General features: G+C 43.4%; 1 protein-coding gene across 1 annotated transcript; it reads right to left on the bottom strand.

Annotated features, from left to right (window-relative positions):
• Positions 1–720: 720 nt before the first annotated feature.
• LOC127610874 (kynurenine 3-monooxygenase) lies at positions 721–17,537 on the bottom strand. Its single transcript, XM_052081362.1, has 15 exons — positions 17,338–17,537; positions 16,864–16,933; positions 16,694–16,791; positions 10,905–10,994; positions 10,202–10,250; positions 8,127–8,214; positions 6,100–6,265; positions 5,962–6,033; positions 4,052–4,173; positions 3,710–3,857; positions 3,574–3,631; positions 3,416–3,498; positions 2,448–2,549; positions 2,291–2,350; positions 721–968 (listed from the first exon to the last, which is right to left on the bottom strand). Exons 1-15 carry the CDS (start codon positions 17,398–17,400, stop codon positions 822–824), a joined length of 1,416 nt encoding a protein of 471 aa, XP_051937322.1. The 5' UTR covers positions 17,401–17,537; the 3' UTR covers positions 721–821.
• Between the last annotated feature and the right edge of the window lie 111 nt (positions 17,538–17,648).

Genomic DNA, 17,648 nt, shown 5'->3' on the forward strand with positions numbered 1-17,648 from the left:
TTGTTTTTGTGTGTCAGAAAACAATGCTGTATGTTTAGAAACTATGTTTTTTTTTTTTTACTTCCAACCAAATCGCCTTGAAGTACACTGTATAACTGTTACCTCAGCAGACTGCGGTCAATGAATGTTTTGTTCCACATGCTTTTATATACATACAGTATGTCATCAACCAGGACATCTACAAAGAGGTGTTCTGCCATTTGCTTCATTCAGTGTGTGAGAAGAAGAGAGCGTTGCGGCAGCTTGACCATGGCAATGTGCCTGCTCACACTGCCCTGAGTATTCTGACTGAGAAGAACATCGAACAAACTCTCTCTTCACCCAAACTGGCTCCATATGATTCCCCCTCATTCGGAGCTCCAAAAGGTCATCAAAGGGACCTTGAATTTGAACATGTGGACGACATCACCATGACAACAGAGCTGCGGAAGAATCCTTCCAAGTTAAGGCAGAGAGTGTTTGTTTGAGTGCACCTTCTGAGCTAAAATGTTTTATATATACTGTATATACAATAAATCACGAGTTTTATGTGACGGGTAAAGGTATATCTCTGGGGCTGTCCTTATTAAAGAGGGTGACAATTTTTGTATTTGTATCCTGCCTTTGTTTTATAATAATTACTCTTTTCAAATAATTCCAAAAAAGTCATCAAATCTGACAAATCTGACTTGCACTGCTGAGCTCTAATCAATGCCGTTTCCACATAATGACTCACAATAATGAATTCAATTGAGCGTGATTTACTTTGTCTCCGTGAATGCAGTTTGTTTCAAGTGAGGTTTTAATTGCTGCAGTCAGATGTGAGAGATGTTGCCAAGTGTTTAGGAGGTCCAAAATGCCGCAAGCTGGTTCCATATTTTCTCAGTGGGGATGCTGAACTTGTTGATATGTGGGGGATTTTTAATGAACAGGAAAGAGCCTCCCAAAATCGCTCCTGTAGCAGCAAATAACAGGCCCCGATTTATCATCTGAAAAAGAAATATAGGATGAGGAGTACAATATTTAGAATTTGAATCCCTTTATGTCAGCTGTCACCAACATTTTTGAGGGTGAGAGCAACTTCATGTGTACCGATTGTGTGAAGGGCTACCAAATTGATACACGTCTGAAATAACATATTTGTCCAAAATACCTTCAATAATATGAGGATGTGTTATTTTTAATACTTGATGATTTAAATTGTCAGACTTTGATCGTGTTTCGAAATGTCTCACAGTACTGCCAATGTTTGCATTTTTAAATCATAATTTCTACTAGCAAATCACAATGTCCAGGCACTGGCGGGCTACTCAAGTGGTCTTCACGGGCTACCTGGTGCCCGCGGGCACCATGTTGGTGACCACTGCTTTATGTCATTTTAATGAAAATATGAAGTGTCATACTCAAATCATTAGGCTAAACTTTGTGCCTATTCCTGAATTTTATATTCCCAATGTACCGGTAGTATCCACGATTTAGTTTGAGGTGGACTTGAACAGTACAAAATGTACATCAAGTTCCGTACGTATGAGTTCATCATCATGAAGTATTATCGTCATCATAAACGTATGATTGCAAAATGCCAGGAACTGGAATATTTTTATGCATTTATTCATCAATCCATCTGTGTTGTCTTGGAAGATCCTTATGCATCATGGTTGATCAACATTCTTGAAAGTGAAAACTGTACTTCTACGGGGCCGATTAATGCGAAGGGCTAAATTTTCTCATCTGATTATCCTCATGGCGGTCGTGGGAGTGTTGCAGCCCATCTCAGCTGACTTTAGGCAGTAGGTTGGGTACACCCCAAATTTGTTGCCAGCAAATCGCAGGACACACATCGATGAACAACCATCACACCTTGGGACAATCTGGAGTGTCACTTGTCTGCTTGGAGAGCAGGAAGGAGCAGGAATGCTCAGAGATGGGTGAATGGAGGAAAACACTACTTTGAATACACGCACACTCTTCCCATCTCAGAAAATGATGTTTGTCTCCACACATACAACACTGTGCCACAGTTTTGTTCTTTGTTGAATTCACTGGTGAGGTGCATGAGCTCTTTACAGAGCCCATGCAGCTACACGCCCGAGGCGAATTGGGGTGCAGTCTACGGAATTCAAATGTACTGTGAGACACAAAAGTGGCTATAGGAAAGGTAATTAAAGCCACCCAAGAACCACCATCATTTTTTCTATACGCCCATTTGATGTGAAGCACTTTAATTGTCACCACACATCCAGTACTTAATTGAGGTGCGCAGTCTATCAGTGGGTGCCATAACTTGAGGGTGTATGGAATTCATTCTTACTTTGTTTTGCCAGTGCCAGTGATTCACAGCTTCATGGTAACGTGTTCTTGTGAATGTCACCTGATCGGGGTGAAGGAAAATAAAGACTGCTGATTATTTGGTCTTGGAATGAAAGTGCACATAGAATTCCAAGTGATATTTGATATTTTGCACTTGCCATGGTGTAAAGTGGGATGATTGTCTTTGGCATGAGAAAGTGGAGGATGTTATCAACATGCTTTCGAAAAAGGAACCATTTGGAGTTGACATGCGCTCGCATCTGTAAAATAGACAACAAGTGGGTTTGTAAACACTTTTTTCTAATCATTTAAATCATTGAGAAATTAAATTTCGGATCCAGTTGTGTTCTTTAAGGTACCGCTTATTCTCACCTTTACGATCTGCACAAATAACAGAAACAGAGGCCTACATTATGAGAGCATGAATGTGAATGTGCAAATCGATGTATAAAATGAGATGAGGCTTATTTCAGTGTTCAAGTCTCAATTATATTTGTTCCTCTTTGTCATATATTCGTTGTCCATCATTTTCACAATGTTTGAGTCAGTTGGTATCCACGTTCCTGATTTTAAATTTCAGATCATTTGCAGTCTGTCTCCAAGGTATGCATTGCACAAATTAGCATAGAGAGTTATTAGAGTCATTGCCGTAAATCAGATCCACTTTAGCAAAATCTGCTGTTTCCCCAGATGACAACAGGATTTTAAACAAAGTTACTTTGGATTAAAGCTAGATGGTGACTATGTTTTGATTCATGCCGCAGTTGCACTCAGAGATGATCCAACATTTGTTTCCATTACCTTCCGTAAAGCTCAAAAGTGCAATATACAGAATATAAGAGACAATTTGACTTGAACATGAAAAGTTTTTTCATGGTTTAATGAGTTCAGTTTTCATTCTCAGAAAGCAGGGGGCTATTTGGTATTACACTTCTTTGCAATGTGATTGCAAAATTACTAAATAATGCCAGCGGGCTGCCTGGGATCCTTGGCAATATCGGTCATGTAAATAAATGTCTCCCACCCCTATCCAGCTAGTCACCACCCCTGGTCACCCTTTGACCAGCTCTTTCGTCGCAGCTGTGTTGCATTTTAAAGTATGATGTCATACGTCAACAAGTATTACCTCAATGTAATTGTACATGGCCAGGTCTGCGATCGCATGGTCATCCGGAACCCGCACTCTGCTATACTCGGGCAGTACAGCACCTGTGCACAAAGCAGCCATAAAACTCTTTCTTGGAACTGATCCCCCCCACCGTTGAGCATCTCACGTGCACTTACTGAAATCTTCATTGAACTGCTCCATGATTTCATCAAAGACAAGGCAATCCTCAAACCCCTACAAAACAAACGGCTGATAAATAATCTATATTGGTATTCCTTTTCCATATGCGTCCATTCCCTCTGTGTCACTTACAGCATTCATTCCCTGTCCGTAGAAAGGCACCACTGCATGCGCCGCGTCGCCCATAAGGACACATTTGTCCCCAATGTGATATGGGGAGCACTTGACGGACACCATGGCCTGGGCAGGCAATTGGAAATAATCTCTTTTGAGAGCATCTCTGGGAATATAAATGGAAAAAAATATATTATTGAACTTGTATTTTGTGTGTTTGCTTGCACAGCGACATTCTTGTCAACAATGGTCACATGGGTTGTATTGGCTTTTACCGCATCGTCATCCCATCTGAGTAAGCTAAAGAAGAAGAAGGGAAGGGAAGAGAGTGAGAGAGGTAGAGGTGAGGAAGTCGCTTACACTCCTAATAGTAGTGTAGCATCAGGAAAATATTTGTGGAAAAATTCAATGACTTCATCTCCCGTGGTAATCTTCTCAAACTCTTCAAAGGGCATGAAGAGAGTGCAGGTAAAAGACTTGTCCTATAAAGAAAAAAAAAGATTCACATGGATTTCAGATCTTTTCACTCTGGGAGATTACTCTCTGTCAGGTGCTCCTAGAATTCTAAATTCTCTTTTCTCCAGTATGGCTGCGTTTATACTGACAAAAAACATGAATCAAGCCACGTGCACGGATTTCAAACATGGAAAATATATGCAGGCTCCTCTACAAGAGGCAACACTGACATTCCGAAAGTCAAAAATAATACATGAATACTACAAATATGAATTGCGGCTGATATTTTATTTGGCTTGGGCGGACTCTTCGGCCAATTGATTTTAATGAGGAGAGCCTGTACTCCTCTTCGATACTCCTAGGAAGGAAGGTGATTTAAATTAAATAATTGGTTCATTTATGTATTGTTCATTACTCAATAGGATATTGTTTTATAAAAATACATGTGTTTTTAATTCGCATGTTGTGACTGGTTGTGACTTATTTAGATTGTATTTTGTTTTCTGTCGCAGTCTGTCAAAATACGAATTCATGTGAAACTAGTCCGTGTTACCAAAAAGGTTGGAGGCCTCTGTACAGTGCTGAAAAAAAAAATCTCAATGATTGACACAATCATCTTGGACTCGACTTTTACAATATCACTTTTAATTCTACTACAAAATACATTTATTCGATCAACCCTGACTGCCCACACTCTGAACTCCAAATCTACAGCCCAAACTGACCCATGAATGATCAACTTTTTTTGATCGCCCAGTGGTCAGCATTTGACTGAGTGGCATTTTAGTATCACGGTATTCAAAACCGTGCTTTGTAGTCCCACACTGATTTGACCACAATATCAGCTCTGGAAAAAAAAAACGGTAACACCGGCAGGACTAATTAGCAGCACATGACATTTTAAATTCCTACCTGCCTTTTGTGAAATCTGGTGATGATATGAGATAGAAAGGAATTGCTGAAGAGCCTACTGTGAATCAACTGTAAATGCTTAGTGTGTTCCAATCTATTTCAGTATTCAGTCCATCCTAAAGGTGAAAAAAGTGTTGACAACCACACCCCCCCCCCCCCCCAAAAAAAGCAACCGCAATCTTATAAAGCCATGATGCCTTCAGAATTATCTGGACATGCAGGATATACTGTACTTGATTTCACTTTTTTCATGAATTCACACCACATCCTGTATATTTGTTTATAAGGTTCAATACATGGCTCGGATCCATGTATTTTACCTGCAAAATTAATTATTCAGTTTGAATGCCAATAATTATAGGCCCGCAGCCGGTGTAAGTAATGGCTGCCATTATCACAGCAGTTGTTGCCATCAGCATCTTCATGTCAGGACTGATTTTCATTGCCCTTGTTACCATGCATCCAAAGCAGCAACCGCTCATCTTATTTTTTTTTTCTTACGCCAAAGACATTCCAGAGGCTGAAGACAGTGAGTGACAGGGCTGATGCACTTTGAAGTCTTCTGTTTTAACCTTGTCTCCCTTGACACAGTAAAGGAGCAGTTGCTGACTAAGCCAAGCAGAAAAATCATTTTGGGATTAAGGACAGGAGAGACAGAGAAGTGTTTTAATGGAGGGGGGGGGGGGGGTGCGACATAGCAGATAACACTGTTGTGCAAGAAGTGGGTTAAATCACAAGGTGCTACGACAGTTTTGCAATGTAATGTTCCCTAAGTCTGAAATGGCTAATGAGGCTAATTAACCGACAAAGGGCATCATTGAGGGTCAATCATCACTCGAACGTTTCACAACTGATTATGCTAAGTGTATGCAAATAAAGAGAGAAACATAAATCCCACTCACCAAGTTGGGGAGCGCAATCATCATGAACGTGTTCCGGGGCCAAATATGGAGATAATTGGCCTTCATGGCAAACTGAGAATGGACACGAACACACTTGAGTCTGAGAAGTTTGATTATTGCACTAGAAGCAGAACTGACCTCTCCATTGACAGGCGGCATGGTGAGCTCCTTGTAGCCATGAGGGATGTAAGTCTGACTATAGTCAAACCGGCTTTGACGAAGAAATTGCTTGCGAACAGCTGAAAAGGCACCATCACAACCCACAATGAGGTCTGCTTCAATCTGCTTTGTGGATCCGTCCGGCCTGAAAAGCACAGGGAACCATGGAAACACTCACTTCGGTCACCACATTATATACACCCGCAAAATCTACAAGAATGAGATCCAGTACAAGATTGTACCAAGCTGTGGTTCATTTAAATAACTTTGATGATGATGATGTGAATCCTATTTTTGGCATGCATACATGAAATTTGACCGATCACAATGATCAGACACTGTTGGTGACACCCACTGGAACAGGGGGCTGCAGTTCCAGGTATTGGTGCCATGTGTCCGGGAGGTCTCCCTGGTGGTAAGTGATGATCATAACCATGGCCTCCCTGCTGGCCTTATCAGGTATATATACTCGCAGCTATTTCTTTTTCTGTACTGACAAACGGTGTATCAGTCTGTCACTGACAGACGCCCGTTTTACTGACAAATGATAATTGACGGGAAACTAAAAAAGACTGAAAACTGTTGGAAGTAGGTTTTCTTCCGTCAGTGTGATCATCACTAACTGGGTCAAATACCGATGGATCTCTTAGTCCGTCACTGACTGACCCATGTTTTCCTGACAACTGACGGAAACACGCCCCACCTGGATTAGTCAGGTGGATGGAGGAGGAGGATCTAAGGACGTGGACTGGAAAGGTGATGTGGAGGATGCCAGACAGGTACGGAGGGGAAAGTTTATGAAGGGCTTTGAAGGTAAGAAGGAGCAGCTTAAATTGGATATGGAATTTGGCTGTGAGCCAGTGAAGTTGCTTGAGAACAAGGGATGATGTAATGGGAGGAGGGCATTCTTGTGATGACTTCTGTAGCTGAATTCTGGACCAGTTGACACTTATGGAGGGACTTGAAGGGGAGGCCAGAAAGGAGAGAGATATAGTAGTCGAGATGGGAGGGGAAAGGCTGTGTACAAGAATGGAGGCGGGTGAGGGGAAATGGGAGGGGCAGAGTCGACTGATGTTGTGCCGGTAGGCTGTTATTGATATACTGTCTTGGATGACACACAGATTATTGGCCTGAAGAGAAGGGCAAACTAAAGAGTGGCCAACAGAAATGGGAAAACTGCCCACTTTGGATATATATTTTGTACCAATTATCGCTGTTCAGCTTCATTAAGTTATAGGTGAATCAAGAGCTGGTTTCAGATAAAGAGGTGACAGAGGAGGGATAGAGTGAAATGCTGCAGGAGAAATAGAGCTGGGTCTCATCCGTGAATCTTTGAAAGAAAATGTTACAGTTTCAAATGTTCACAAATGGTACCAAGGGGGAGGAATTAAAAGTAGGTGGCCAAGGAGAGAGTCTTGAGGCAGACTTGAACTGACTTGGTGGGACATGGCTGAAAAGGAATTTGGCTGAATAAATTAAGTGTGGTAAGGAATGGAACCAATCAAATGTAGTGAGGGTGGCTCATGGCTCATTCAACTACATTATTGGCCTTCAGGCACGGTTATTAACTGGCCAGTTATATAGCGCTTTTGTCACTTATGAGCCAACTGCAGGATCTAAAAGGATGAGCTTTTTTTTTTCAATGAATCAGTGCTGTGTTCAATGCAATTCCCTTGAGAAAAATGACCTTGAGGTGCCTCATTGTTAGTTAGGTTATAAATTGTATGTTGAATTTACCTCAAAAACAACCAATTAGAAGTCTACTGCTAAATGTTACATGTTTCAAATACCACTCAATGAGTGCCCCACTCCAGAGAATAAACATGCCCGAGGCCACATACACTCAGTGGAGGTAAATGAATGCGACTAATAACAGAGTTAAAACAAATAATTCAAATTAGCAACACACTCTTCCACATTAGCCTGAATATACAAAGTAGTATACACGTGTGTGTGCATCTCATCATATGTATGTTCCTATTTGTGTCAATGACATAAAGGTTTACCTGATAAAGGTCATTAGCCCTGATTCAGCACTCCAGTCCAGTAGTTTGTGGTCAAAGTTCAACTTGGTGTTTGCATATGTCTCAGCCTCTGTTGGAGTAAAATGTTTTTTTAAAAAAAACTTTGAATGGCATAATTATATCCATCCAACTTTGGATACATTTTAATGCTTGTTTAAAAAAAAAGCAGCAGCATACTTCCAGTGCATGTGTTAGTGTGCAGATTAATGGTTTAGAAATATCTTTATGCATGTTTTAGATGCAGGAGTCTGATTTGTACTGATAAGATCAAGATTAATTAAAAGACAGATCCATGCTGTCACACATTATCTCACAGCTGAAACCGAGGCACTACATTAATAAAAGAAATCTATTTTCACTGATTAAAAAAAATAAAAAATAAAAATCCCGAACATAATGCTTTAAACTTGAATTCAAAGAACTATAAAATGAATAGTTCCGTGCAATCAGGGATTTTGCTATTACAGTCTGCGTTGAACTTATATTGTTAGTACGGGGTTCTCTTGCTACTTCGTGGGTCGTTTATTGCGGAGTCACATTGTCACGGATTCTTGTTTATGACCATAAGTTCATCTATTGCAGTTTTACCTCACTATTTGCTATATTTCAAGCCATTTTCTTCCTTTTATGTCGGACCAGTCAAGAAATGTTAATTTTTCTATTCATTTATTGATTTTGCTAAAGGGGAAATTGGTTTTACAAAAATGGAGACCATGAACACGAGGGTCGCACTCGGAAATTCACTCTGAGGGGCACGCTCCACTCACATTAATTTCCAAACACAGCCTATGTATGTATAAACCAATCAGTAGCTTTTAGTTGAACTGTTTCCATCTAGACTGGACTGACACTCTGGCACAACGTGTCCCCAGTTGGAGCCCAAGAGTGTGCACTGGTACTCTTTGGTGCACCCTGTATAACCAAATGGCACAACGTTCTTCGAGTTTCCCAACGGTTGGATTTGAAGCAGTACATGGCATGCTCAGCGAAGATTTCCAAACGCGCCCTAGAGCTCAACGCCCCCCACAATCCTGTTCCTTCACCATGAGTGCGTTCGGAAATACTCTCCAAGCACAATGCTTAACTCAGACCATTCGAAAACTCAGAACGTTTTTAAAATTCAGAGTCCAAAAAAAATAAAGCCCAGTACAGACAGTACAAACTGGACTGTAAACAGCTGTGTTCAGAAATTGTGAGCGGAGCACTCAAAGCCTCTGACAGCAAACAAAATGACACATTGGCTCATAATTTTGTTTTTGTGAGTTTGTCTTAAAACAGCTCAGTGTAATTACAAAAAGAGGCGTGAACCCCTTCAAAATAAATAAATAAATAAGTCGAACTTTGCAAAAAAACAAAAATAAATCAATATGCGGACAGGGGGCTTTGAACCTATCACCAGCAAAAATTGAGGGGACACTGTATACACCTGTATAACATTCCTAAATAATTAATAACTATTAACAAACTGGGTGTAGTACTGGGTACTCCAGTTTCCTCTTCACATTCCAAAAATGTGCATGGTAGGTGAATTGAACACCATAAATTGTCCTTACGTATGGTTGTGAGCGTGGATGGTTGTTCGTCTATGTGTCCCCTGCGATTGACTGGTGACCAGTTCAGGGTATATCCCGCATACTGCTCAAAATGAGCTGGGATAGGCTCCAGTACGCCAATGACCCTCTTGACAATATGCGATTCAGATGGATTTCCTCCCGCAGGGCCCACAGATACCTAAAATCTGCATATAATTAATGCCAATCGAAATACATTGTGAGGATTTTTTTTAATTGGATTTTATACAGTAAATCAGCATCGGTTTTGGCCTGAAATAATCCATATCAGTCGGGCCCTACTGTATAATTTAAAAAGTTTAATCATCCACCATACTATATGTTTCGCAAGGGGTTCAAAAATTTAGCGCCTAGTACCGCTTTGATTTGAAAGTGCTACGCTAATTTGCTCACTGTTATAACTGCAGTCTTGTCACATTTCTCTTCTCAGTGTTAATGCATTGAATTATTTCAGCAGAACTATGGAAAGCCGGATAATGGTCTTACCTGTGAGCAGTTGTTTGTTCAGATTGGCTCGGTCTACTGACAGGATGAACTAAAGTGAAAACATTGTCTCATTATTATACAGTTCTGCAGCTGCAGCTCAACAAATAGGCAGCATACTGTTTACTGAAAATAGAAAACCAGATGCCTCTGGGCTTCATATATCAATAATTTCAATGTTTGCGTCCTCAGTAACATAGAAACAATCATTTTTAGAAACATAAATGCCATTTAATGTTTTTCAATTATGAACAAATATAATGACAGTAGAGTGGTAAAGTAAGTTTGGCAAACCAGCTCTGTGTATATATGTATGGAAATATTCCGTTTTATTGCTTCAATGTTCATTCATTTAACATGCATTTACATGCATGCTCAAATGAGGGAAAAGTGAAAATATTTTATCTAGAAACTGCCACCGAGGTAAATTGTAACCGAGGCATGAGGTAAATTGTAACAATGAAGAATGGATTCCACGACGGCAATGGCGCTTGTGAGATCCAATGAATATGCAAAAATGATGATAAACAGTGTCATTGTCATGTTGTGAATAGAATAAATCATTGTATGTAAAGCAGACAAGATATTTTGACAGAATACTTATTTGTCTCAACATGCTCTACTGAATATTTGAAGAAAAAATTATCAGAGCAGTTCCTTGATTCTACTGGTAAAAGTGGACAACAACACTATTGTAAAGACTCACCTGGCCCTTTTTGCCATACGGAATTGGAGACTGCACACTATTTAGTGAATGGATCATCCTTGCATGCATGGGGATTCCCTGGGAAACAATCTAAAAGATAAAACAGCACGTTACGATAGAAAGTCTAATCAAATTGTACTCACTATATCAATTTAATCATAATAATAATTAATTAAACTGTACATTTTTTAGTACAAGACTGAAGTAGCAAATACCGATTGGCATTTGACTATATTTCCTTGCTAGATCGACTCTAAGGGAACAAGTAATTGCCTTCTTTTCAAATTATTCATTTTTTGCAGTTTCCACATTTTTTGTTTAAGATCATCAAACAAATAAATAAATATCAGTCAAAGATTACCCAAATATGACAATGCACCAATTTTTACGTGGAGCACAAACGACTTTCTACCAAATTGTCGGATGAGTCGGGGGCGAGGCAACTGTATGCACCCAAACTCCAAGAGAGGCGTATCATGGCCCCAAAAATGCTGGACTACACTTGCGCTAACATGAAAATTAGGTTACACCTGTTTATACGGCAAGGTCGTAGGTGTCAGTCAACTCAATTAGGGCCCTTGATGTCAGTTGTTGTTGAGGGGTGGCCCAAGCAGTTATTAGGTGTCGAGAGCAAGTGCTTTATCACACAGGTCAAGGTTACGTTGAATACAGTTACGAAAATTAATTGGTTCCGGAAGAAATTTCTTCAGTATAAAGTTTTCTAAGTAGAGACGCGTTTTCCATGTTAATGCCCTAATTTGTTCCAAGCCCCCTACACCCCCTCCAAAAAAAATTCAGACATAAATGTTTCCGAAAGAATAAAAATGCATCAAAATATGTAACAAAAACTGTTACAATTGGATTATTGCACAATAAATTAGAGTTGTGTATAATGTAAAAAAATAAAGAACAGATTAAAGAACAAAAATCATGGTTATTTAACGTTTAACTGCATCCTCATGGTTTTTTGCCCTCTTTAGTTCATGTACTCTCTCAGGAGTAATTTTTGCCTGGCGTTTTGTAAAGAAATGATCCAAGGACGTTTGCTTTTGTCTGCTTTTAACATCCATCCATCCATCCATCTTCTACCGCTTATCCGGGGCCGGGTCGCGGGGGCAACAGCTTTAGCAGGGAAGCCCAGACTTTCCTCTCCCTAGCTACTTCTTCCAGCTCTCCCCGGGGGATCCCGAGGCGTTCCCAGGCCAGCTGGGTGACATAGTCTCTCCAGCGTGTCCTGGGTCTTCCTCGGGGTCTCCTCACAGTGGGACATGCCCGGAACACCTCACCAGGGAGGCGTTCAGGAGGCATCCGAATCAGATGCCCAAGCCACCTCATCTGGCTCCTCTCGATGTGGAGGAGAAGCGGCTCGACTCGGAGCCCCTCCCGGATGACCGAGCTTCTCACCTTATCTCTAAGGGAGAGCCCGGACACCCTGCGGAGAAAACTCATTTCGGCCGCTTGTATCCGTGATCTCGTTCTTTCGGTCACGACCCATAGCTCGTGACCATAGATGAGGGTTGGAACGTAGATCGACCGGTAAATTGAGAGCTTCGCCCTTTGGCTCAGCTCCTTCTTCACCACGACAGACCGATACAACGTCCGCATCACAGCAGACGCTGCACCGATCCGCCTGTCGATCTCTCGCTCCCTCCTGCCCTCACTCGTGAACAAGACCCCAAGATACTTAAACTCCTCCACTTGGGGCAAGATCTCCCCCCCGACCTGGAGGGGGCACTCCACCCTTTTCCGACTGAGGACCATGGTTTCAGATTTGGAGGTGCTGATTTTCATCCCAACCGCTTCACACTCGGCTGCGAAACGCTCCAGTGAGAGTTGGAGAGCCCTGTTTGAAGGAGCCAACAGCACCACATCATCTGCAAAAAGCAGGGATGCAATACTGAGGCCACCAAAACGGACCCCCTCAACGCTTCGGCTGCGCCAAGAGATTCTGTCCATGAAGGTTATGAACAGAATCGTGACAAAGGGCAGCCTTGGCGGAGTCCTACCCTCACTGGAAACGATTCCGACTTACTGCCGGCAATGCGGACCAAACTCTGACATCGGTGGTATAGTGACCGAACAGCCCGTATCAGGGGGTTCGGTACTCCATACCCACGAAGCACCCCACACAGAACTCCCCGAGGGACACGGTCAAACGCCTTCTCCAAGTCCACAAAACACATGTAGACTGGTTGGGCGAATTCCCACATACCCTCGAAAACCCTGCTAAGGTTGTAGAGCTGGTCCACTGTTCCACGGCCGGGACGAAAACCACACTGCTCCTCCTCAATCTGAGGCTCGACTTCCTGACGGACCCTCCTCTCCAGCACCCCTGAATAGACCTTACCAGGGAGGCTGAGGAGTGTGATCCCTCTGTAGTTGGAACACACCCTCCGGTCCCCCTTTTTAAAAAGAGGGACTACCACCCCGGTCTGCCAATCCAGAGGCACTCTCCCCGTTGACCACGTGATGTTGCAGAGGCGTGTCAACCAGGACAGCCCCACAACATCCAGAACCTTGAGGAACTCTGGGCGGATCTCTTCCACCCCTGGGGCCTTGCCACCGAGGAGCTTTTTAACCACATCGGTGACTTCAACCACAGAGATAGGAGAGCCCACCTCAGAGTCCCCAGGCTCTGCTTCCTCCAAGGAAGGCATGTTGGTGGAGTTGAGGAGCTCTTCGAAGTACTCTGCCCACCGGTTCACAACGTCCCGAGTCGAAGTCAGCAGCGCCCCATCCCCACTGTACACAGTGTTCGTGGTGCACTGCTTCCCCCTCCTGAGACGTCGGATGGTGGACCAGAATTTCCTCGAAGCCGTCCGGAAGTCGGCTTCCATGGCCTCACCGAACTCTTCCCATGCTCGGGTTTTTGCCTCGGCGACCACCGAAGCTGCGTTCCGCTTGGCCAGTCGGTACCCTTCAGCTGCCTCTGGGGTCCCACAGGCCATAAAGGCTCGATAGGACTCCTTCTTCAGCTTGACGGCATCCCTTACTGCTGGTGTCCACCAGCGAGTACGAGGGTTGCCGCCACGACAGGCACCAACCACCTTACGGCCACAACTCAGATTGGCCGCCTCAACAATAGAGGCACGGAACATGGTCCACTCGGACTCAATGTCCCCCGTCTCCCCCGGAACATGGGAAAAGCTCTGTCGGAGGTGGGAGTTGAAACTCCTTCTGACAGGGGATTCCGCCAGACGCTCCCAACAAACCCTCACAATACGTTTGGGTCTGCCAGGACGGACCGGCATCTTCCCCCACCATCGGAGCCTACTCACCACCAGGTGGTGATCAGTTGACAGCTCCGCCCCTCTCTTCACCCGAGTGTCCAGAACATGCGGCCGCAAATCCGATGACACGACCACAAGGTCGATCATCGAACTACGGCCTAGGGTGTCCTGGTGCCAAGTGCACACGTGGACACCCTTATGTTTGAACAAGGTGTTCGTTATGGACAGTCCGTGACGAGCACAGAAGTCCAATAACAAAACACCACTCGAGTTCTGATCGGGGGGGCCGTTCCTCCCAATCACGCCCCTCCAGGTCTCACTGTCATTGCCCACGTGAGCATTGAAGTCCCCCAGTAGAACAAGGGAGTGCCCAGCAGGAGTACTCTCCAGCACACCCTCCAAGGACTCCAAAAAGGGTGGGTATGCTGAGCTGCTGTTTGGTGCATATGCACAAACAACAGTCAGGACCCGTCCCCCCACCCGCAGGCGGAGGGATGCAACCCTCTCGTCCACCGGTGTGAACCCCAATGTACAGGCACTGAGCCGGGGGGCAATAAGTATGCCCACACCTGCTCTGCGCCTCTCACCGTGAGCAACTCCAGAGTGAAAGAGAGTCCAACCCCTCTCGAGAGGACTGGTACCAGAACCTAGGCTGTGTGTGGAGGCAAGTCCGACTATATCCAGTCGGAACTTCTCTGCCTCACACACCAGTTCGGGCTCCTTCCCTGCCAGAGAGGTGACATTCCATGTCCCAAGAGCTAGCTTCTGCAGCCGAGGATCGGACCGCCAGGGTCCCCGCCTTTGGCTGCCGCCCAGCTCGCATTGCACCCGACCCCTTTGACCCCTCCCACGGGTGGTGAGACCATGAGAAGGGGGACCCACGTTGCCTCTTCGGGCTGAGCCCGGCCGGGCCCCATGGGTGTAGGCCCGGCCACCAGGCGCTCGCCAACGAGCCCCACCTCCAGGCCTGGCTCCAGAGGGGGGCCCCGGTGACCCACGTCCGGGCAAGGGAAACTGGATACCATCGATTTTATTTGTCATTAAGGGGCTCTGTGAGCCGTGCTTTGTCTGGTCCCTCACCTAGGACCTGTTTGCCATGGGTGACCCTGCCAGGGGCATAAAGCCCCAGACAACTTAGCTCCGAGGATCATTGGGACACACAAACCCCGTTTGCCATGGGTGACCCTGCCAGGGGCATAAAGCCCCAGACAACTTAGCTCCTAGGATCATTGGGACACACAAACCCCTCCACCACGGTAAGGTGACGGCTCACGGAGAGGTGCTTTTAACAGTCCTTTGAAAATGTCCAAGGCAAACATCAGCATAGTGAGCGATCGCCCGACTAGTAAACTGCATTTTCACCTTTCGTATATTGACATTTCTTTCGAAACAAGAGGCAATATTTTCCTGTTGAGACGTTTCGTAACTTGAAAATGTTAAATGGAGACGTTCATAAGTAGAGGTAGTTGTTTTCCCTTCATCAATAAAATCAGATTTTCTGACTTCATGTTACAAAGCCAAAACTGAAATATGAATGCTACTTGGAGTGATTATATGCATATCTTCACGTATCTGATGTTTATGCCTCAGATGCTTCAACACATAAAGATACATGAATTTGTTCTACCAAGAATTCTTCATCATCAGTAGATAACAATGCTTTAAGCATTTCTGGTTGAAAGGTCAGATGACATACCATGTTACAAATTAACGAGAGGTCATCTGACCAATGTCTTCAAATGTTTTAGAACCTGGGGTTGTGTATTATTTACATTTAAAAGTCCAGTGCCAGTATTTTTCAAGGTTGAAATGACTTTGTTTTCAAAGATGAGTTCAGTTGTTCAGTGTTAGTTAAGTTTTGAGTTTTAACACGTTTCCTTTAATGTCATTATGGGGTCTATTTTCATGACTGGCATAGATGATGTTGGCAGGTATACGGAATGAGCTGGTAAAATCTGCTGGACATTCTCTCATAATTGTCACTCGCATTGGTGCATAAGGACTGCCATTCACTTTGCCAGAACACCCAACTTGGTGAAGGTGATCTCCCAAATTGGCAAACATGTGCAGCAAGCTTACGCTTGTATGAAAATCAGGATCGGCCACATTGAGCCCGATGTCTAGACACATTTCTGATGGGGTCAAGCCCCCATTAACCCAATGTAGCGCCATCCCTGTGGATATGGGAACATGTCTGTTTGAAAAGGCTGATGAAATCGCCTGATCTAAATGATATAAATTGTATAAGCTAAATGACATCGTGAAATAGTGGTTAGCATATCTGCTTCACAACCAAGAAGGGTACAAATCTCAATTTGGACCCTCCTGCGTCGAGTTTGCATGTTCTCTTATGTTTCTGTGGGTTTATCATTCCACATTTAAAAAACATGCTTCTTAGCTTAATTAACTATCTATCGATGTGTAGGTTGGTTGTCTATGTGTATAGTAACATACAATTACCCAAAATCTTATTGAGCTCTAAGAAAATAGCTGCCATGCTAATGTCCCCGCGTGCCGGTTCTCGATGTCCTTCTATAGCATTAAAGTGCGTCAACAAACCTTCCCCTCCATTCCGACATGCTTGAGTGACTGACGGCCTCTGTGAGATAAAGCCAGGTTGATACTTCTCCCCTTCACGATTTTTGCTTGCCGAATATCTGGCCAAAAGTTCATGCATTTACTATATTCTGTCCATTCTGTCATATTATCAGATGAAGTTTTGCTCATACCATCCCGTGTTTCAAACACATGCACCTCAAAACCTTTTTTGGCGAAGAAGCAGGCATTCAGGGCACCAACCTAAAACAAAAGATAGGTGTTCTCGTCACTGCCAAAAATGAGATGTAATGGACAATATTTATTGGTTTATATACATTCATATAACTTTTACATGCGTATTCAACTCTCATGTTACATTTGTTTCTCAGTAACAGCAATAATGAATGTTCCTGGGTCAGTGTGAACCAGGCTCCATTTAATTTCTCTCACTTCATTGCAAACATAAAATGAACGGTTGGCGTTGCATGTTAATTACACTCATTAACATGCTCTATTACAGTACCTTTAAATAAATTGGGTGAATTTGGCGCACAATGTAAGCTATAACGAGCATTAAAGCACTGTGTGACTTTCCAACGTTGCTCTGGTACTGTCAGTATGAAGCTCAAGAAAAACAATGGGTATTTACTTTCACTTTGTCTTACCAGTCCACCTCCCACCACTGCCACAACTTTTTTCTTCTTCAGGCTCTCGGTTGATTCTTCCATTCCTGCTCAGGTGGTCTCTCACTCAGTCAGGAGGTCTTGTCCACTGTCCTCTCCAGCATAACAGAGCTGAGTGCAAGGTATTTTTTAAAAGAGGAGGAGCAAAGTAAATGACATTAATGTGAGCCTTGTCAAAGTAAACACACGTTAACTCTGCCTGCCCTACATTATTTTGCTCTTTGTACTTTAACCTAATGGGTATTTTGTTGGTTAGTGAGACTGTGCTTATTTGAAGACAAAAACACATACGT

Source organism: Hippocampus zosterae, chromosome 11 (genome assembly GCF_025434085.1).
Source record: "Hippocampus zosterae strain Florida chromosome 11, ASM2543408v3, whole genome shotgun sequence".
Lineage (NCBI taxonomy): Eukaryota > Metazoa > Chordata > Actinopteri > Syngnathiformes > Syngnathidae > Hippocampus > Hippocampus zosterae.